The 19,995-nt window shown below is 68.8% G+C and overlaps 4 protein-coding genes across 4 annotated transcripts; 2 read left to right on the top strand and 2 right to left on the bottom strand.

Annotated features, from left to right (window-relative positions):
* The first annotated feature begins 390 nt into the window (after positions 1 to 390).
* IFI30 (IFI30 lysosomal thiol reductase) lies at positions 391 to 2,503 on the top strand. Its single transcript, XM_075175402.1, has 7 exons — positions 391 to 615; positions 1,395 to 1,574; positions 1,653 to 1,727; positions 1,809 to 1,904; positions 1,991 to 2,143; positions 2,230 to 2,298; positions 2,376 to 2,503. Exons 1-7 carry the CDS (start codon positions 481 to 483, stop codon positions 2,439 to 2,441), a joined length of 774 nt encoding a protein of 257 aa, XP_075031503.1. The 5' UTR covers positions 391 to 480; the 3' UTR covers positions 2,442 to 2,503.
* Positions 2,504 to 2,905: 402 nt separating this feature from the next.
* MPV17L2 (MPV17 mitochondrial inner membrane protein like 2) lies at positions 2,906 to 7,207 on the top strand. Its single transcript, XM_075175404.1, has 6 exons — positions 2,906 to 2,926; positions 4,473 to 4,674; positions 4,933 to 5,103; positions 5,380 to 5,456; positions 5,546 to 5,674; positions 5,768 to 7,207. The coding sequence occupies exons 2-6, from the start codon at positions 4,500 to 4,502 to the stop codon at positions 5,831 to 5,833; spliced, it is 618 nt and encodes a 205-aa protein (XP_075031505.1). The 5' UTR covers positions 2,906 to 2,926; positions 4,473 to 4,499; the 3' UTR covers positions 5,834 to 7,207.
* On the bottom strand, positions 6,987 to 10,713 carry RAB3A (RAB3A, member RAS oncogene family). Its single transcript, XM_075175403.1, has 5 exons — positions 10,631 to 10,713; positions 9,390 to 9,617; positions 9,002 to 9,120; positions 8,754 to 8,878; positions 6,987 to 8,379 (listed from the first exon to the last, which is right to left on the bottom strand). Exons 2-5 carry the CDS (start codon positions 9,615 to 9,617, stop codon positions 8,189 to 8,191), a joined length of 663 nt encoding a protein of 220 aa, XP_075031504.1. The 5' UTR covers positions 10,631 to 10,713; the 3' UTR covers positions 6,987 to 8,188.
* Positions 10,714 to 12,424: 1,711 nt separating this feature from the next.
* PDE4C (phosphodiesterase 4C) lies at positions 12,425 to 19,758 on the bottom strand. Its single transcript, XM_075175405.1, has 15 exons — positions 19,460 to 19,758; positions 17,375 to 17,563; positions 17,260 to 17,296; positions 17,086 to 17,150; positions 16,919 to 16,968; positions 16,166 to 16,278; positions 15,937 to 16,030; positions 15,236 to 15,414; positions 15,055 to 15,153; positions 14,819 to 14,983; positions 14,628 to 14,727; positions 14,385 to 14,539; positions 14,164 to 14,286; positions 13,776 to 13,958; positions 12,425 to 13,703 (listed from the first exon to the last, which is right to left on the bottom strand). The coding sequence occupies exons 1-15, from the start codon at positions 19,735 to 19,737 to the stop codon at positions 13,191 to 13,193; spliced, it is 2,343 nt and encodes a 780-aa protein (XP_075031506.1). The 5' UTR covers positions 19,738 to 19,758; the 3' UTR covers positions 12,425 to 13,190.
* Between the last annotated feature and the right edge of the window lie 237 nt (positions 19,759 to 19,995).

Raw genomic sequence — 19,995 nt, 5'->3', positions numbered from 1 at the left:
GGGAAGTACGAGGTTCCTCCCCGACATGAGCCCAGGGGACGTTCTGGGCAGCACCCCCTGCCCGCACCCGGAGCTGCCAGCCTGGGGGTGCTTCAGCACCTGCACCCAGCCCAGGGGGGCTCCGCGGGGGCTCGCCCGACCACTGTGGGGGTCCGACGCGGAGCCACCCGTGCCTGTGTGGGAGACGCTGAGCGCGGGCTGCTCGGGGTTGGGTTTCTGTCCCCGACCTGTCGCAACCTGCGGGGAAGCGGCAGCCGCCGGCGGGGCTGGGGCGAGGGGCCCCAGTTTGGGGCTGCGGCCCCCAGCGGGACAGCGGGGACGGGGTGGCCGGAGCCGGGCGGCCCCGCGTGAGTCAGCAGCGTCGGCGTCACACGGGGAGGCCGGTTGAGCCGGGCAGGAAGGGCGCGCGGAGGCGGGCGCAGCCGTGCTTTAAAAGTCCTCGCGGGGACGGGTTCGCCTACACGCCACCCCACCGTCCCCATGGCCCCCGCGGTGCCGCTGGCTCTCCTGGCGCTGGTGGCCCTGCTGGCCCCGGGGCTCGGGGTGGCCTTCCCCGGCTGTGACTACCCAGCCCACCTCTGGTGCAGCTCGCGGGAGATCGCCGTCGCCTGCCAGGTCAGAGCCGCCGGTGCCAGGGCTGCCCCGGCCGCCCGCCCGCGCTGGCAGCCGACGCAGGGCACGGCTGCCCGGCACGCGGGGGACGCGTCCCACCGAAACGGCACACAGGGGTCTGGGCGCCTGCCCAGCGAGCGGGGCTGGGGGGCGCCGGGACGGTGTCGGGGCATCGCCCGTTCGCGGTACCTGGTGCAAGTGCCGGCTCCGAGCATCCCTGCGGCACAGGCTGGCACGCCGCAGGGATGCTGAGACTCCCCGTGCCGCGCTGGCACCACGGCACTCGCCGGCATCCCCAGGGCAGCGCTGTGCTACAGCCGGACCCCAACCCCAACCCTTCCCCATGCGCTGCTGGCACTTCTGCTTTTTCAGCATAAAACAGCTTTTCAGCTTATTCCGCCTTGAACATCCCCGGACGGTGACACTGCTGCCACGGCGGGTCCGGCAGTGCCCAGTGAGCCCCGCGGGGCTGCAGCCACCACCCGGCGGTGGGTGCTGGGCTGTACCCCCACCCAGGCACGTCCTGGCCCCGCTGGATATGTTTTCCCCCAAAATATTTTGGGGAAGTTCCCGTGGAAAGCCCCGGCGCTGCGTGCTGGCAGCGCACGGGATCCCGAGGCTGCAGGAGGCCCCCAGCTGCTTTCACTTCCCTCCCAGCCCTGCACGCCCTCGTCCCCCTCCTGCCCCACATCCCAGGAGCTTTGCCCCAACCCTGCAAATATGGAGGGGGGGGGCTGCAGCCGTACCCCTCCCCGCGCACCCCGAAACCTTCCCGCACGCAGGCAGAGAGCCGCTGCGCCAACCTCTCACGCCCGGCGGCCGCCCCCGTGGAGCTGAGCCTGTACTACGAGAGCCTGTGCCCGGCGTGCCGCGGGTTCCTGGTCCAGGAGCTCTTCACCACCTGGCTGCTGCTGCCGGCCGAGGCCCTGAACATCACCCTGGTGCCCTACGGCAACGCCAAGGTAGGAGCTGGCCTGACCCGGTGCCGTGGGCGCTCGCCCTGGCACCGCCGGCCCCGCTCAGACCGGTTGGTCCCGCAGGAGAGGAACGTCAGCGGGAAGTGGCACTTCCAGTGCCAGCACGGCCCGGAGGAATGTTTGGGCAACATGATTGAGGTGACGGTGACAGTCCCTGTCCCCGTGGTGCCGGCGTGGGGGGGGTCCGGCGGCCCCTCACCGCCTGCCCCGTCCCCATAGGCCTGCCTGATGCACGAGGCCAAGAACTTCAGCACCTACTTCCCCGTCATCTTCTGCCTGGAGTCGGGCAGCTCCGTCACCAAGAACCTGGAGGCCGTACGTCCCCCCCCCCCGTCCCCTGCGCCCCGCCGTGGGGACGCCCCCGTCCCCCTGACGTCCCCGTGTCCCCCCCTGCCCTGCAGTGCCTGCAGGTCTACGCCCCGCAGCTGGACGGGGGCCGCATCGCCGCCTGCGTGCAGGGGGAGACGGGGGTCGCCCTGATGCACCGCAACGCCCAGCTGACGGAGGCGCTGGACCCCCCGCACCAATTCGTGCCCTGGATCGTCATCGACGGGGTACGACGGCGGGGGGGGAACCGGGGCACCGGGCAGGGCCGGGGCACCGCGGGGACCCCCTGACCAGCCCCATCTCCCCCCCGCAGAAGCACACGGACGAGCTGCAGGCGCAGGCGGAGGCCTCGCTGCTGGGGCTGATCTGCCGCCTCTACCAGGTGGGATGGGGGCCCGGGGGGGGGCTGGGGGACACGTCCCCGTCCCCACCGGGGCTCTACCGGCCGCTCTCTGGCAGGGGGAGAAGCCCGAAGCCTGTGGGGGCTCGGGGGCCCCGAAGGCCCGGGGTGGCTGCAGGCGCTGAGGGACGGCGCGGGAGCAGCGCGCGAGCGAGCGGCGAATAAAAAGGATGGTTTTGTGGAAAAACGAGAGGCTCCGGAGTGGTGTGGGGAGGAGCGGGGAGGGGGCGGCCATGCCCCGCCGCGGTGCGGGGGGCGGAGCGGGAGCTGGGCGCCGGGGCGCCGGGCCCGGCCTCCTCCCGGCCCCGCGGAAACGCTGCTGCCTCGGTAGGTGTCATGGCGGCCGCCTATACCTCGGTAGGTGTCATGGCGGCCGCCTATACCTCGGTAGGTGTCATGGCGGCCACCTATACCTCGGTAGTTATCATGGCGGCCGCCTATACCTCGGTAGTTATCATGGCGGCCGCCTATACCTCGGTAGGTATCATGGCGGCCACCTATACCGCGGTAGGTGTCATGGCGGCCACCTATACCGCGGTAGGTGTCATGGCGGACACCGGAAGCGGAAGGCGCTCTCTCTTCCGCGTACCGGTGGCGGAAGCGCGCGGCGGTGAGCGGGGGGGTGCGGGGGGGGCAATTGATGTGGGGAAGGGGCGGGGGGGGACTGGGAGGACTGGGGGCACAGGAGGGGGAACTGGAGGCACAGGGGAGTAGATGGGAATAACTGGAGGAGTGCAGGGCGTCCAGCGGCGGTAACGGGAGGGGCTGGGGGGTGCGGGAAGGGTAACGGGGGTGTGGGGGGGTGACTGGGGGGAACTGGGGTGACTGGAGAGACACTGGGGTGACTGGGGGGCACTGGGGTGACGGGGGGAGGGCCCTGCCTGGGGGGCACAGCAGGAGTAACGGGGAACTGGGGTGACTGGGAAGGTACAGCAGTGCGAACTGGGGGAACTGGGGAGCACAACATGGATAACTAGGGGGACACTGGGGTGACTGGGGGGCACTGGGGTGACTGGGGGGCACTGGGGTGACTGGGAGGACACTGGGGTGACTGGGGTGCACTGGGGTGACGGGGGAGGGTCCAGCAGGAGGGCCTGGGGGCCACAGTAGGAGTAACGGGGGAACTGGGGAGGCTGAGAGGGTACAGCAGTGCTAACTGGGGGAACTGGGGAGCACAGCATGGATAACTGGAGGGACACCGGGGTGACTGGGAGGACACTGGGGTCACTGGGGTGCACTGGGGTGATGGGGGGAGGGTGCAGCAGGGGGGCCTGGGGGCCACAGTAGGAGTAACGGGGGAACTGGGGAGGCTGGGAGGGTACAGCAGTGCTAACTGGGGGAACTGGGGAGCACAGCATGGATAACTGGAGGGACACTGGGGTGACTGGGAGGACACTGGGGGCACTGGGGTGATGGGGGGAGGGTCCAGCAGGGGGGCCTGGGGGTCACAGCAGGAGTAACGGGGGAACTGGGGAGGCTGGGAGGGTGCAGCAGTGCTAACTGGGGGGACTGGGGAGCACAGCATGGATAACTGGAGGGACACTGGGGTGACTGGGAGGACACTGGGGGCACTGGGGTGATGGGGGAGGGTCCAGCAGGGGGACCTGGGGGCCACAGCAGGAGTAACGGGGGAACTGGGGTGACTGGGAGGGTGCAGCAGGGCTAACTGGGGGAACTGGGGAGCACAGCATGGATAACTGGAGGGACACTGGGGTGACTGGGAGGACACTGGGGTGACTGGGGGGCACTGGGGTGATGGGGGGAGGGTGCAGCAGGGGGGCCTGGGGGCCACAGCAGGAGTAACGGGGGAACTGGGGTGACTGGGAGGGTGCAGCAGGGGGAACTGGGGTGACTGGGAGGGTGCAGCAGGGCTAACTGGGGGGACTGGGGAGCACAGCACGGATAACTGGGGGGACACTGGGGGCACTGGGGTGATGGGGGGAGGGTCCAGCAGGGGGGCCTGGGGGGCACAGCAGGAGTAACAGGGGCACAGGGGGAACTGGGGAGACTGGGAGGGTACAGCAATGCTAACTGGGGAACACAGCATGGATAACTGGGGTGACTGGGGGGCACGGGGTGATGGGGAGGGGTCTTACATCAAAGGTAACGGGGGGGGCTGGATATGGGGGTCTCTGTCCCACTGACCCCCATGGCAGGGGGCCGGGGGGGTCTCTGCCCGCAGGATGCTGGCGCGGGGCCGGCGGCTCCTGCGCTGTTGGAAGCCGCTCTTCACCGGCCGCCTGCTGCTGCTGACCAACACGGCGAGCTGCGGCGCGCTGCTGGCCACCGGCGACACGCTGCAGCAGGCCTGGCACCGCCGCCGGCACCCGGACACCGAGCCCCAGGTGGCCCGCACAGGTGACAACCCGGGGAGGGGGGACACACAGGAGCCGGGGTGGGGGGGGTGAGGCAGGGCGGCCTCACGCATCGTTTGATCCCTGCTCGTTATCACGGGGGGTGGAATTGGGGTGGCGTTCCCTGGCACCACGCGAAGCCACGCTCCCTTTGTGCCTTCCCCGGCGCCGGATCCGCTTTCGGGGCGGGGGGGGGGGCTCAGGGGAGCGGGGGGTGTCACATAAATAATTCATCGGTCGCCGGGGCGGTGTTGTGTTGCAGGACGCATGTTCGCCATCGGCTGCAGCATGGGCCCGCTGATGCACTACTGGTACCTCTGGCTGGACGCTGCCTTCCCGGCGCGGGGCGTGCGGGGGCTGAAAACCGTCCTGAAGAAAGTCCTCATCGACCAGCTGGTGGCATCGCCCGCCCTGGGCGCCTGGTACTTCCTCGGTACGCGGCGGCACCCGCCTCGTGTCAACGTCACCGAGAACTGAGCGTGGCCCGCGCTGCCGGTGACGTGTTACGGCGCGTGGTGGGGCGGATGTGGGTTTCCCTGGGCTCCCTCCCTCCGGCTGGTGCCGGCGCTGCCCTTCCCTCCCACGCTGGGGTTTGGGTTTGGCATTTTTCGGTGTCCGGCACAGCTGAGACGGCAATTCCCATCCACGCTGCCCAGCGCGCAGCCTCGTGGGCACTGCCACCCCCACTGACGTCCGTCTGTCCCCGCAGGCATGGGCACGCTGGAGGGCCAGTCTCTAGAGGAGAGCTGGGAGGAGCTGAGGGAGAAATTTTGGGAGTTTTACAAGGTAAAACACCCCCCCCCCGAGCTCCCCCTCCCGCCCCCGGCGTGGACCGGGCTCCGGCGGGGAGCCTGGCTGCTGGTCGCTCTCGGCAGGCTGACTGGTGCGTCTGGCCGGCGGCGCAGCTCATGAATTTCCTCTTCGTCCCGCCCAAGTACCGGGTGATTTACATCAACGTGATCACGCTGGGCTGGGACACCTACCTCTCCTACCTCAAGCACAGGGTGAGCGCCGGCACCACGCTGCCACGCCGCCGCGCCTCGCCGCCGCGGCAGCCGGGCTCGCGCCGAACACGCGCCGTCTCTCCCTTTTCCTAGCCTGGCAGCCCCCCGAGCGCCGAGCACGACTCGCCGCGTGAGAACCGGCGCGGTGTCGGGGTGTAGAGAGGGAGCTGCCCTCGGCCACTGCGACGTTTTCGGAGGCTCCTGCCCGCCGCGAGCGGTTTTCTGGGCATCGCAGCGGACGCGGCTCAATCCACCCAACAAACGTGATGGCCGGAGACCGCCGCCACCGCTGTCTGCAGCTCGCTGCAGCCTGTGGGGATCTTGCCGAGTAACTCATCTACTGATTGCAATGATGGGTTTGGGTATTTTTAACGCATCTCGGGTCACAGGCTAGCCTGTAAAGCGATTCCTTTTTGTATTCTTCCACAGAGCCCGCGCTGCCGGGGCGGGGAGGGCTGCTGCAGCTGCGCTTTGCCTTCAGCGCCCCGGGGAAGGTCCCCAGCGCTCTCCCCTCTGCTGCAGCCGGGTTTTTTTTCCCTTCTCCAGGGCAAGGCTGGCCCCTTGCTCCCCTCCAGCCCCCTCCTCTGCTCCTCTGGTCCCTTGCTCCCGCTTCGGCGGCTGGGCGGAGGGATGCTGCCCCTCTGCGCTCAGCGCAGCTCCTCAGCCCTTTCCCTGCTGCTTTTTGTCTTCCAGCTGAAGGGAGAAGTCACTCGGCTCCCCCCGCACCCGCTGCCTCGGCTCCTTTTCACTCCACCTTGCACCCACCTCCCCGGCGCTGCGCGTGGGCTCTGCTGGGCTGGGCTGCAGCCACCCCGTTTTTATAAAAATAGCGGTGTGATCGCTGCCGCCCGCTCGCCGCCGGGTTTGACAGCAGCAGAGTCGCCACGGAGGCGGTTGGGGGTTTTTAAGGCAAAGTTTTTGCAGGATTTGAACCTCAGCTCCCCTCTCGTCCCAGCCCCGCAGCTCCCCGGACAAGCTGGACTCTCACTCCATAACCTGGGAACCTACTTATTTCCAGCATCGATGAAAATTGCCTAAATGGCTTTTTTTTTTCCCTAAAGCTTAAAGCTGTGCCTTGCTCACAGCTCTGTCCTCGTCCCTGGTGCCACACGCCCTCGGGGGGACACCAGCCCTCCCACCGCAGCAAGCCAAGCTGCCGAGCTGCAGCAGGAGCCATTTGGCGAATGCTAATTAAGAAACCAGATCATTTCTGCTCCTCTCTGGCAACGAGCTCGAGGGCGCGGGGCCGAGGAGGGCCGAGGTTATCGCCACCGCTGCCCCCTCTCCACCTGCAATGACCCCGAGGAACCAGTGATCAGCATTGATTTATTTCTTCACAACATTTCTTTAATACAGTGATTTTTAGGAAATTGTACTCTTTTGACACTTTTGACATTTGTACAGTACAGTGTAACTCTTCCATAAGTAAACTTCACAAAAAATAGGAAAGGGGAAGGGGAGGAAGATGGTGTCGTCATCAGGGAGGGGGAAAAAATCTGTAAAATAAAGACACAGCGCTCCAAGAAAAATAAATAGAGGGCAGCAAGACCTCCGGGTCCGTCATGGCTACGGGAACATCCACTTATTCACAGTCTCCACAGAAGCACGGTACAGAACACACGAGGAGCCGAAGGCCCTGCAGCAAATTAGCGACGCTCCTCCGAGCCCCGCGCACCCCTCCACGAGCCAAAACCGGGGGGCTCTGCAAAGGCCCCCGTCCCCGAACCGGGGCTAATTTGCTACAGCTTGCTTGGCTGGCCTCGCTCATGTATTATTATTTTTTTTTTAAACCTTTAAATAAGAGATTTTTTAAAAGGGATATTCACAAGCAAGGTTACCACACTGACAAAAAAAAAAAAAAAGAAAAAGAAATGCACCAACACGGCCACAGCACAGCAGGTCACGCGCACAGCGTCACTTCCTACGCCTATTTACACGGAATTTTTCTTATGTACAAGGAGGAAGACGGCGGGAGCATAAATTAGCATCTATTTATACAAATAAACAAGAGTTAGGAAATATCCATCCATCGGGGGGGGAGGAGAGCCAGCTGCGAAGAGCCCCCAGGAGCTCTTTGGGCAGGCGGGACCCCCGCCGGGCTGGGGAGGGGGACACGGGGAGTCCCAAGCAGGACATGAGGTTTTGGGGTCCCATCGCAGCCCCCACCCCACCCTGGGCAGGGGGCCCGGTCCCTGCTCCCGGGGAGGGACAGACCTGGGGGCGATGGGAGCTGGCGGTGGTGAGCAGACAGAGAAAATAACGTTTCTCGGAGAGCGGGGCTCATGGAGCGATTAAAAGCAGAATCGGGGGGGGGGTTCTACCAGCCCAGGCTTAAAAATAAATTAAGGGGAGGGGGGGCACAGCCTAACTGAATGGGGGGGCTCCTAGAGGGGCCACAGCCCTTCCAGAGGTATCAGCAGCAAAAGCCCCCGCGGGACCCCCAAGAAGAGGGGCTCGGGGGGGGTGGGGGGGGTGCACTGACCGATTTTTGGGGGATGTCGGGGGGGGCTGGCCCTAGCAGGCGCAGTCCTGGTGCGGGGGGGCCTGCTGGTCCGTGAGCTGGGGGCCCTGCTTGGCGCCGGTGACCGCCGGGTCGGCCGTGTCCAGCGACTCCGACATCTTCTCGCAGATGATGTCCACCAGCCGCTCGAAGGTCTGCTTGACGTTGATGTTGTCCTTGGCGCTGGCCTCGAAAAACTCAAAACCTGGGGGGGGGGACATGCACATCAGGGCTGCAAACCCCCACCCCGCTGCAGCCCTGCATCCAGCCGCCCAACATCAGAAACCTCTTCCAGCTCCTCCTCCCTCCGTTAAATACCGAAGGGCGGCGCGTGCCGCCCGCCCGGACCCCCCGGCTGCAGCCGGCCCCTGCACCCGCCCGCCCGATTTTCCCCACCCAGCTCCTCTCGGCTGTAACCGGCATCGCACCCCGGAGCTCACGCCTTAATTACACCTTTTTTTTTTGTTAGGTGACAAGTCACCGCTGCTATCGAAGCAGAAGAATTCCAGCGAGGGAATCAAGCCCCTAATTAAATTATCTGGGGGAAGGTGGCTGCGCCGGGGTGCCCCCCCCACTCACCCAGGTGCTCGGCGAGCTGGCGGCCCTTCTCCGAGGAGACGACGCGCTCGTCCTCCATGTCACACTTGTTCCCCACCAGCAGGACCTGGGCGTTGTCCCAGGAGTAGGTCTTGATCTGGGTGGACCTTCGGGGAAGGCAAGGAGGGAAATCACGCCGGGGGGCAGAGCACGGCGCCGGGGGGATGCCCGTGAAGGGGGGGATACGGCTGGGGAGGGGGGTGTCCCCGCAGCCCCGCCCGGGCGCTCACCAGTCCTGCACGGCGTTGAAGGACTCCTCGTTGGTGATGTCGTACATCAGGATGAAGCCCATGGCACCGCGGTAGTAGGCGGTGGTGATGGTGCGGTACCGCTCCTGGCCGGCCGTGTCCTGGGGTGGGGGGAGAGCCGCACGTCACCCCTCGGGGACGTGGGGACAACGGTGGCTTGCGGGGTCCAGCCACCCCTCGGGGCGCCCCAGGGGACAGCGGGGTCCCCAGGGACACGGCCCTCCCCACCAGCAACGCAGCTCAGCCGGGGCCGGGGCGCCCGCGGCATCGCTCCCAGCGTCGCCCCCGGAGCAGCCCCACGCCAACCATCCCCCCCACGCCACGCACCCCCGTGCCGGCGGGGGGACCGGCAGGGACCCCGGGGTCTCACCCAGATCTGCAGCTTGATGCGCTTGTCGTTCCGGTAGATGGTCTTGACCTTGAAGTCGATGCCGACGGTGCTGACGAAGGCGGGCGTGAAGGAGTCGTCGGCGTACCGGAAGAGGAAGGAGGTTTTCCCCACGCTGCTGTTGCCGATGATCAGGATCTTGAACATGTAGTCGAAGTTCTGGTCCGAGGATTCCTTCTGCCCATAGCGGGAGTCGGTAGCGGACGCCATCTGCAAGGCGGAGGAGAGGCCGTGACGGGGACGGCGCGGCAACGGCCGCGGCGGCGGTTGCAAACTCATGCGATGCCGGGCCCCGGCTGGCACCGGCGCCGCAATCCGGAGCCATTTCCCACCGGCGCGGGCACGGTCAAGTCATATTTTGATTCGCGATGGGTGAGCATCGCCGAGGGCGAGGCGTGCTGCCGTCAGCGGGGTGGCTCGGCCCCGGGACCGTCCCCAAAGGGCTTTGCCAGGCCGGCTCCTGTCACCCCCCCAATGCAGGGACCCCGAGAAGGTGCCCCCACAAATGCGGGGGGCGCGGAGCCCGGCGTTTGCCATCACGGGGACCCTGGCAGGGTGCAGCTGGCAGCCAGGGGTGCTGCAGCCTCTCCTGCATCTCCTCCGCAAAATGGCACCTGCAGCGGTGCCCCCGCACACCGTGCCCAGCCCGGCCACCGCTTCGGCAGCACGACGGGGTGCTGGGGGGAGGGTGCTCAGCGCTGGGTGGGTGATGCCGGGCAGGGGTGCACAAAGGTGGGTGCTCGCCCCGGGGCTGCAGGGCGGTGCATCCTGCTGCAGGTGCAGGGTGCTGCAGGGCGGAGCGCGGGGATGCAGCGCAGCGGGCGCTGCGGAGTGCAGGGTGCTGCTGGGGGGGTGCGCAGGGTGCTGCAGGGTGCTGCGGGGGGGGGGAGGGCAGTGCAGGGTGCTGCAGGGAGGGGGTGCAGGGTGCTGCAGGGAGGGGGCTCAGCCCCTGCCCCTCCCCGCAGGCCCGGTGCACCCGGCCGGTCCCCGCCGCACCCCGGTGCACCGAGAGAACCCCCTCTCCCCGCAGCGGCGAGCGCGACCCCCCCCCCGCATCTCCCCCCCCCGCTGCAGCCGCCATCCTCGCGTGCGGCGTGCACCCCCTCCCCGCGCGGCGCCCGCCCGCCCCTCCCTGCCCCCCGCGCGGTGCTGCCGCTGCCGCCGCCCCCGGTGCCGGGGGGTGCCCGGGGGGCGCGGGGGGGGGCGCGGGGGCGCGCGCTCACCTCCAGCCCGCGCTCGCGCCGCCGCCTCCTCCTGCAGCAACTGCAGCAGCGGCGCGCGCCGCCCCGGCGGTTGCAGAGCCCGGATGACGTCGCCGCGGGGGAAGGGAGGGGGGAGGAGGCGGGGCGCGGCATGTAAATGAGCGCTGACGTCAGCGGACGGGCCCCGGGAGGGGGGAGCTGATTGGCCGACAGCGGGCTGTGATGGACAACCGGCGGGTGCCACGCCGGGCGGGGCGGGGAGGGGGGAGGAGACCCCCCTGCCGGCGCCGTGGTGGGCGCCGCCCCCCCCCTCGCAGCGCGCAGTGGTGCGGTCCGGTGGCGCCCCGGGGGCCGGGGGCTGAACCATCCCCTCCCCGGGCGGGGGGCGCGGGGCGGACCATTCCCGCTCGGGGGGGTCGAGCCCTCACAGCCTCCCCTGTCACGACATGACCCCCTATCGCGACGGCCAGCGCGGCCCCTCTCAGGCCTGCAGCCACGGAGCCTGACCCCATCCCCTGACAGGGGCACTGGCCCTGAGGTGAGGCCCGGTGCTCCCAGTGCCCGGCCCAGCCGGGGCGGGGGGCGCAGGCGGGCGGCCATGTCCTGCCCGGGCCCCTGCGTCCTCCCTCGCCCTGAGGCAATCAGCGGGGATTAGGGGGAGGCAGCATATGGCGGCCCCGCGGGAGGGCGGCGGGGGCCCGGCCGGGGGCTCCGCAGGCCCCGGGGTAGCGGCGCTCCCCTGCCCGCAGGCCCGGGCCTGCCTCTGCCCTGCCCGAAGCCCGGCAGGCCCCGGGAGCCTCCTGGGCCGGCCCGGCCCTGCCCCGCCCGTGGTCAGGGGGCTCGAGGGCCTCTGTCCTGGTGCAGCTCCTCGTCACCGCGGGGACTCGCCGAGGATGGCACAGCCCATGGGGGGATGGAGCCGGACACCCCTGGCTCTCTGGGGCTCTCTCGGTGGGCACCGTCCGGGTGGGCACTGGAGCCGCCCGGCAGCAGCACCCACAGCAGGGGCACGTCCCGGAGCTCCCAGAGGCAGCGGGAATGCACAGGCAGCCGGTCAAGGCGACCGGGAGGCAAGGGCTGCTCTGGGCATGGGCTCCACCACCCTCCTTGGTGCATGGATGCTGCAGCCCCTCAGCCAAGCAAAGGGTGAAAGGGCTTTTTCAACCAGCTCCTGCCCCGCTCCCAGCCCCGGCGGAGAGCCTGGGGCCAGATCTCAGTGCAGGATGAGGCCATTCAGGGAGCTCTGGGAGCACGGAGCCTCCTCCGGTCCCTGTCAACCTGCCAGCCCCTCTCCGTTGGGAGAGACGGGGGGACGCCCAGCGCCCACCCGTGAGGTGGGGGTGGCACAGAGCCACCCGGCAGCCCGTGTGGCACCCGGCACTCCCGGCCAAGCCCTGGAAACCGGCTGGGCTGGGAAGGGAGCATCTGGCTCCCATGGCCCCGCTGCCGATGGGGGAGCACGGGGCGGGCAGTGGGTGAGAGCTGGCGGGGCCCCGCGTGCCAGGGCAGTGCCACGGGTGGGGACGTGTTTGCAGATATAAATCACTGTTGGGAGCAATGCGGAAGAGGGGGGGAACGGGCTCTGCGCTGCGCCAAGCCGGCGATTAAATATTTACCTTAGCCAGTTGTGTTTGCCAGTGATGGATCGACGTTCCCAGGCAGGAGCTCGCTTTTGTTCAAACACGGAGCAGGGCCCTCCCCGGTGCCCGGCAGGGGAAGGGCCACCAACCACGCCGGTCCCTGGGGACGTTGTCCCAGCCGGCATGACCATGGCTGCCGCGGCAAAGAGGCGCTTACAAGGCTCACATTTGGGAGGAACAAACCAGGTTTAATCTCTGGAAGGTGAAGGAAGAAACCGAAAGGACCCCGGGGGCTGCCCTGGCCCCGACGGAGACGGGGGGGGTTCATGGCACCCGCCAGGGCCCGAAGTGCAAAGTACAAAGGCAGCATTTCGAGTGCTGATCACAGAGCAGAAACGCGGCTTTCTGCCACAGGAACGCGTGTGAGTGCGCCTGGGTGAGGCTTGTATTAAAAAGTGAGCTACAAAAGGCTTGAAAAAGTGAACCTGTCCCCAAATAAATAAACCACTGACTCGTGCCCCGGTGCCTGGCCACGCTGAGGTCCCTCGTGCTGGGGGACGCCAGCACCCTTCGCCCACCTCACCGTCCCGCCGTGGGGCTGCTGTTCTGCGAGGGGCCCTGAAATGCTTTTGGCTCGGCCTGGCCCCGTGGGGGACCTCTTCCTGGAGCCCTGTGGGGCGTGATGTCCCCAGGGCTGGGACGGGGCAGGAGCACCGTGTCCCCAAGCCCTGTCTGAAGGGGACAGGGACCTCTCCCAGCAGCCGTACACGGGTGGGAGCAGGGGACGGTCGCCGGGAGAGGGCGAGCAGCATCCTCGTGCCCATCAGGACCTGCCCAGCTCCTACGCCGGGACGCGCTTTGGGTCCCTCCGCGTCCTGGCGGCCGTCCCGCTCCCTGAGCTGCCGGTGCTCCCTGCTGCCAGCCCACGGGCAGGGAGCACTCGCCGGGGCAGCCCAGTCCCACGTCCCCGCGGCAGCGAGGGGACCCACCAGCCGGTGCCGCTACGTGCCCAGGGGGAGGAATGTGACGTTGCCCTCCGTGTCCAGGCACAGCCCCTGGCTACCCTCCGGCCCCGGCACTGAGCGCCCACCGCCGTCCTTCGGCAGCGTCCCCTCCAGCGCCCGCCGGTTGTCCACGTCCCTGGGGCGGGTGCCAGGCGAGTCCTGGTCCCCGGGGCCGGGTGACAGGTGCTCGGTGTCGGCCAGCTCCGAATCATCTGTGGGTGGCGTCTTGGAGCCGCTGTTGTCCTCGTCCAAGGGGCTCTCGGCCCCCTCCAGCTCCGTGTCCGACTCACCCTCCTCCTCCTCCTCCAGCGTCAGCTCGAACTGGAACTTGTCGGTGGTGGCGGGGGACGCTCCGGGTCCCTCGGGCGGTGGGGACGGGCTGCGCGGGATCATGCTCTGGTACCATTCCCGGTTGTCTTCCAGCGTGTCCAGGATCTCCTGGGCATCGGGGTGCACCAGGTCGGCCCACGTCTCCCACAGTGGGTGGGCGATGAAGTCAATGAAGCCCACCTGGGGGAAGGCAGAGCTCAGCCCCCAGCCCGGCCCTGTGGCCCCCACCCCGGCCCCACGCCGCTGCCCCACCTGGGACTTCTCCACGGAGGCGGTGTGCTTGTCACACATGGGGCTGATCTCCATCCCCTTCTCCCGCTCCCGGTCGCCTTGGCGGAAGAACTCCACCATGATGCGGTCGGTCCATTGCCGGTACAGCTCCAGCGGCTTGGTGGGGTTGCTGAGGTCGGCGCAGTGCACCATGTTCTGCAGGACCTGCGGACACAGCCACGGCGTCGCTTACCCAAAGTCCTTTGTCCCCCAGGGCCACCACCCCTGTGCCAGCAACCCCCTTGGCCATGGCCAGCTGGGGTTGGGAGCGGTGGTGGCACCAAACAGGACATCCCGGCAGCCCTGGCCGGAGCCAGGACCAACGCCTGCAATGCCAGGAAGGGTTTCCCATCCGCATCCCCGTGCCCACCTGGATCCGGTCGGAGTAGTTGTCCAGCAGCAGCACCCCCAGGCTGGTCACCTTCTTGGTCTCCACCATGGTTTTCAAATCCGCCAGCAGATTCATGTGCTTGGACATGTCCGTGGCCAGCACCTGGGCAGGGCAAGCCGAGAACGGGGCTCAGCCTGACCCCACCACAAAGCCCCCCAGCCCGGACCCCCCACCCTGGGGTGGTCTGGGCCCCCCTGTACCATGTCGATGGCCATTTTGCGGAGTGACTGCCTCTGCTTCTTGCTCAGGTTTTGGAAGATGTCGCAGTTCTCCTCCTGGAGAAGCTTAAAGCCCACAGCCAGGTGGTGGTTCTCCAGCACCGAGGCGTCATTGTACATCAGCGCCAGCTCCGAGTCTGCGAGACAGCACCGGTCACCCCAGGGTGGCTGCTGGATGCCGGGGTCCCTCACACCCCCCAGCTCCATCCCTGCACCCCGGCTCACTGGTGTTGATGAGGAACTGGTTGGAGACACCGGGGTGGTCAACATCATGGATGGCGCTGGCAAAGATGGCAGCCATGATCTCCAGGTCCGTGAAGACAGCCTAGGAATGGTGGAAAAAGGCATTGCAGATGTGTTATGGTCCCACCAGACACACTTGGTGGCCTCGGTGGCCTTGCATCACCAGGGCTTACCTCCAGCGCGGGTGTGGAGAGGAGGACATGGGTGGACTGAGCCACGTCGGCGGCATGGATGTTGTTGTGGTAGGCCACGTCGGCGTGGTAGTGGTCCTCCAGCGTCAGCATGTAGGTGATGAAGGTGTTGACGGGGATGCGGAAGGTCTTCATCAGGTCGCGCTCCTGCGGGGAGGCGGGAGGTGGCTCGTCCCCATCGGGGCATGGGGACGGGGACATCCCGTTGGGATGCTCACCTGGAAGATGCTGTACATGATGACCGTCAGCGGGCGGTTGCCCGAGTACTCGGCGACTTTAAACACGTTGAGCCCCCATTTGTTGGTGTCCTCCAGCTCCTGGGGACCAGAGGGACAGAGGTCCATGCGGGGCCCGTGCCAGGGACCCCACGGCCAGCCGGGTCACCCAGCTGGGGCCCACCTTGGCCAGCAGCCCCTCCTGGTCCGTCCGCACCCCGAAGCGGGGGATACCGGCAGCGGCGAGGCTGGAGCCGTGCGTGAGCTTCCTGACGCCGCTGATCTGGGACATGGGGCGCTTCCTCCGCTCCTTCTCCTTGTCCTTGGCCAGCGCCGAGGGGATCTCCACCTCATGCTGCTTGTCTGGGCCGGCACGGGGGGCCGTGAGCAGGGCGGGAGCCCGATCCCCCCCCCGATGACGTCAGCTGGCGCGGATGACACCGCAATGCCATGGCAACGGGGGGGGCTGCATGGGGGATGCCCAGCGCTTTCCCTCACCCCCCTGCACAGGGCCACCCGCCTGCCGTGGGACCCAGACCCTGCCCTGGGCACCCCCCCAGGGCCACAAGGACGGCCCCAACGGCCCCAGTGCACCAGTATGCACCAGTATGCACCAGCGGGCACCAGTAGGCACCAGCGCTCCCAGCCAGGGCAAAGGCTGTGACACCCCCAAGGCAGCAAATCCCACGGGGACACCTGGGAAAGCCCCCCCATTGCTCCCCCCATTTAATTTCTTTGCAAGAAGCAGGCGGAGCCAGCCGCTGGCACCGTCCCCGCGGGCACCCGGTGCCACGAGGTGCCACAGGATTCGTGCCTGGGTCCCTGCGGGCCACCTGCTGCCGGCAGAGCGGTGACCCTGGGGCGGTGTCCCCGGGGGGTCCTCACCCAGGAAGGTGCTGGAGATGTACTCGGAGACCTGGTTCCCCGAGCGGCTGGTCTCCGAGAGGTGCGTCAGCTCCCGGTTCAGCATCCTTTTGAACTGCGGGCAGCGGGCAGGGCTCAGCGGTGCGGGGCGCGGGCAGGACCCCTGCCCGCCCGTCCCGGGGGGCTCTGCGGTGCAGGGGTCTCCGTGCCCCCCAGGGTGATGGGGGGGCTCCGTGCCGGGGACCCTTACCTTGTTGGAGGCCATCTCGCTGACCGAGTGCCTGGTCTGCAGCGTCTCCAGCTGGTCCAGGCACCAGTCCAGCTCCTCCAGGGTCTCCCGCGAGAGCTTCTGGTGGGCATCCTCTGCCAGGGGCACCCGCCGGCTTGGCAAGGGACCTGCCGACGGCGCGGCGACCCGGCACAGCGGCGTACGCAGGGTCCCGGCCACGGCACCCCGAGCCCCGGCGGGTGGCTGTGCCGCACCGAGCCCGGGGGCTCACCGGCTCGGCTGCTCACATTCGCCCCGGCGGCGAGCATGGGGTGAACGTCCCCCCCCGAGCGGGGTGGCCGGGGGCACGGGGGGATGTGGGGGACCGGCTGGGGCCGGGGTCGAGCATCCCCGGGCCGCGGGGCTCAGCCCCGTCACACTGTCCCCGTCGCATGGCAGCCCCGGCACGCAGCGTGCCACGCCGTCCCCGCGGGGTGACAGCCAGCCCTGGGGCAGCCGGGCTCCCGCGGGGCCCCGCTTGCCGCCGGGGTTTTATTAATGGAAGGTTTGACGTCAACGGGAGCCTTTCCACCGCCGCCGCGGCGCGAAGGGCAGCCAGGCGGGAGGAGCTGCCGAAAACCAGACATGGATCCCAAAGGGCAAAGCTGCAGCTCTGCCCCGGCCGGGGGGACCTTGCTGCACCCCCCGGGGCCCAGCGGGACCCATCCCCAGGGATACAGGGACAGCCAGCTCGCCCCGAAAGCATCCCAGCGCATTTTCCCCCCCGGCACTCACCGGCGAGGCTGGCCTTGCTCCCGGAGGGCAGGCTGCTGCTCGACGCCCGCCTGTGAAACGCGGGGGGCTGAGCGGCGGGACCCCCACGGCAGTGCCCCCCCTTGCCGTGGGTCAGAGCCCCCCACCCGGGCGAGACCCTCGCCCTCCCCGTCCTGCTGTGGACTCACTTGATGCCGGCGCGGTCCTGGAGGTGGGTCAGGTTGCTCCGGACGGTGCGGAGGCTGGCCAGGACCTGGGGGCAAGAAGGGGCTGGGGCCGGGCGGACCCCCCCGGGACACCCACCCCGGCGCTGGGTGCAGGGCCGTGTCCCCTCCTCGCCGGGGCGCGGGGACAGCACTTACCTGGGCGAAGGGCGTGACGATCATGTCTTCTCCATGCCTGCGGGAGCAAAGGGAGCGTGAGCCTCAGGGAGGGGACCGGGGGTCCCAGGGGACTCGGGGGGGGGGGGACACTCACAGGTCGCTGGCGATGGAGGAGTTGCGGGACATGGCTTTTGGGGACAGGTCGTAGTCGCTGTCGGAGCGGTAGAGGAAGGACTCGCGGCGCTGGCTGTGGGGGAAGGTGCCTTGCAGGACCAGCCCCGCGCCCGGGCTGGCCTGGGGGTCCAGCGCGCCCCGGCTCGGGGGGCCATTCTCCAGGTCGAAGCTGCAAGGGGAGAGGGGACAAGGCTGGCACGGGGCGGGTGGCCCGGGGACCTCAGTGGTGCGGGGGCACAGCCCAGGGGATGCCACAAGGTTGGCTGGGCTCTCCGTGCCACGGTCCTGCTCAGCCCAGCACGCCCCGGCTCAGTGGCCCCTGCGGTGACACCGGCCATCGCCCAGCCTGGCCCCACCGGCTCCTTCACCCCGGTGCTGAGAACAGGCACAACTCAGTGCACGGGGACCCCCTCAGCACCCTGCCAGCACAGTGGGGTCTGGGACTGGGGACACCGGCTAGCGAAGGAGGGTTGTCCCATGCCACTCAGGTGGGACAGGACCCCCTGCCCTGAAGCCCCCGGCTCCAGACTGGGAGGGGCCGGCTCCTGCCCGTCCCATCCCCTCCCTGTCTCCAGCACCAGGGCCCCCGATTGCCCCAAGTCCTCGAAAGCCCCAAAGCCCCCATCAGCCCCGGCTCGGGGCACCGTGTCCCATGGGGGGGACAACGTCCCGGCCATGGCTCGGAGCCAGGGGACACCGAAGGACAGAAACCACCGGGGAAACCAAGCCCTGGCCCTCGGGCACATGCTGGTGGTGGTCTGGGGACAACCAGAGCCACCTGGCAGCCATGTGGGTCCATGGCGGGACAGGGGACATGGGGACAGGGACGGTGACCCTGCAGTGTCCCCGTGATGGCCATGGCCGGCTCACCCCGCTCCTGCTCCACTGGCCCGGGGTCATGGGAAAGGCTGCGTGCCAGCACGCGGCGAGGGCCACCCGGCGCCTGTCCCCTCCTGCAGCCGCCACTGCCGCGGGGACAGGGACGAGCCACCCCAGAGCACTGGGTGAACTGGGAAAAGCACGGGTGCCACTGGGGCCACCCCGTCCCCATCGCGCCGCTGGGAGCTCGGCACCTACCCGATGCAGGAGTGCCTCCGGGACGGGCACCGGCTGCCCGGCAGCATCTCCCCGCTCCGGCAGCACCGCCGGCCGCCCCGGTCCCTGCGGCGTGGCCGTCCCCGGCAGCGGCAGCGCCGGCCAGGCACCGCGTCATGCCACCCCGCAGCCCCTTGTTTTCCTGCCTCTGCTTCGTGTCCCCAATGGTACCGGGGACACAAAGCCGCATTGTGGCTCCGCCGGCCCCACGGGTGATGCCCGCGGCTGTTCCCGGCCCCGTGCCACCAGCTCTGACCCCGCTGCCACCCCAGGGGACAGCCCCGAGCCCCCGGGGTGGGCAGGGGGGACACGAGCCCCCGCCGAGGGGCTGGTGCCGAATTAAACCCTCTCGTTCCGGTGACGGGCTGTCGGCATTAATAACTGCCGAGCGGTGCCGGATGGCGGGGGGGCCGGGGGCCGCTATAAATAGATGCTGTTGCTGCTGAGGAGGGATCTGCTGATCCCCACGGCGCCCACGCAGGTGGGGCCGGCACCCACCGGCACCCCGGGGCGCGGGCAAGGGGGGCACCCCAAAACAAACCCCTATATGGCTCCAGTGGGGGGGGGGGGCAGTGAGGTGCCCGGCTGTGCCACGGTGGGCGGTTTGGTGCCTTGCCGTGCTGGGGAAAGCCCCTCTCCCCTCCCTGCCACGGCCCCCCCGCCGTGGGACAGGCACCCTTTGCACCTGCTGGGTCCCTGCCTGGCCATCGCTGCAATGAGTGCGTCCGTGCTCAGCCATGCTCGGCCGGCAGCTCCCCCCTGCCCGGCTCAGCCCCCGGCTGTGTGGTGACCCCCCGCTGTCCCCTGCTCGTCCCCCACGTCCCCGTGGGCCCACAGCCCTGGGGACGTGCCACAGCATTGGGGGGGTCCACGTTGACCCCGTCCCGGCAGCGCAGCCCGGTGCCTCCTCCCGCCCGCCCGGGGCCGAGCGCGGCCCCTCGCCGGGGACCCGCCAGCGTCCCCCCCTTACCAGAGGGGATGCGCCACGGTGAAACGCCGCTGCAGGCGGATGCTCTGGTTCATCAGGAGCTTCCTGAAGAGGACGGGGGAATTGCGGGGGGAATTGCGGGGGGAATTGGGAGGGGACGCCGCCGGAGAAGCCCCCGGCGAGCAGTGCGCGGTGGGCAGCATGGCAGGGCTCAGGGACCCCTGGCACGGTGGCGGCGGTGACGGCAAGGCCACGCTGCCCGCCGATGCGGAGTAGGAAGCGCGCAGCCGTCCCAGCCCCGGCCCCGGGAAACTTTCCATCCCCCTCCCGCCCGCGCCTGGGAAATTAAACAACTGTCTGGCTCCGGCAGCCGGCACATGGAGCGGGTCCCTCCCGGCTGCGCCGGCCCGGTGTGCACCCGGCTGCCCGGGCATGTGGCCCCTCGCTGGCCCCATGCCACCGGCCACGCTGCTGTCCCCGAGGCAGCAGCTGTTCCCGCAAGGGCAGGGGTGCTCTGCCCAGACACACGGCAAAATGCCACGCGGAGCCCCGAGCGGCCACAACATACGGAGTGGCCG

Source organism: Calonectris borealis, chromosome 28, assembly GCF_964195595.1.
Source record: "Calonectris borealis chromosome 28, bCalBor7.hap1.2, whole genome shotgun sequence".
Taxonomy (NCBI): domain Eukaryota; kingdom Metazoa; phylum Chordata; class Aves; order Procellariiformes; family Procellariidae; genus Calonectris; species Calonectris borealis.
The sequence above is the reverse complement of the archived record's forward strand: the minus strand, read 5'-3'. Positions and strand labels throughout refer to the sequence as shown.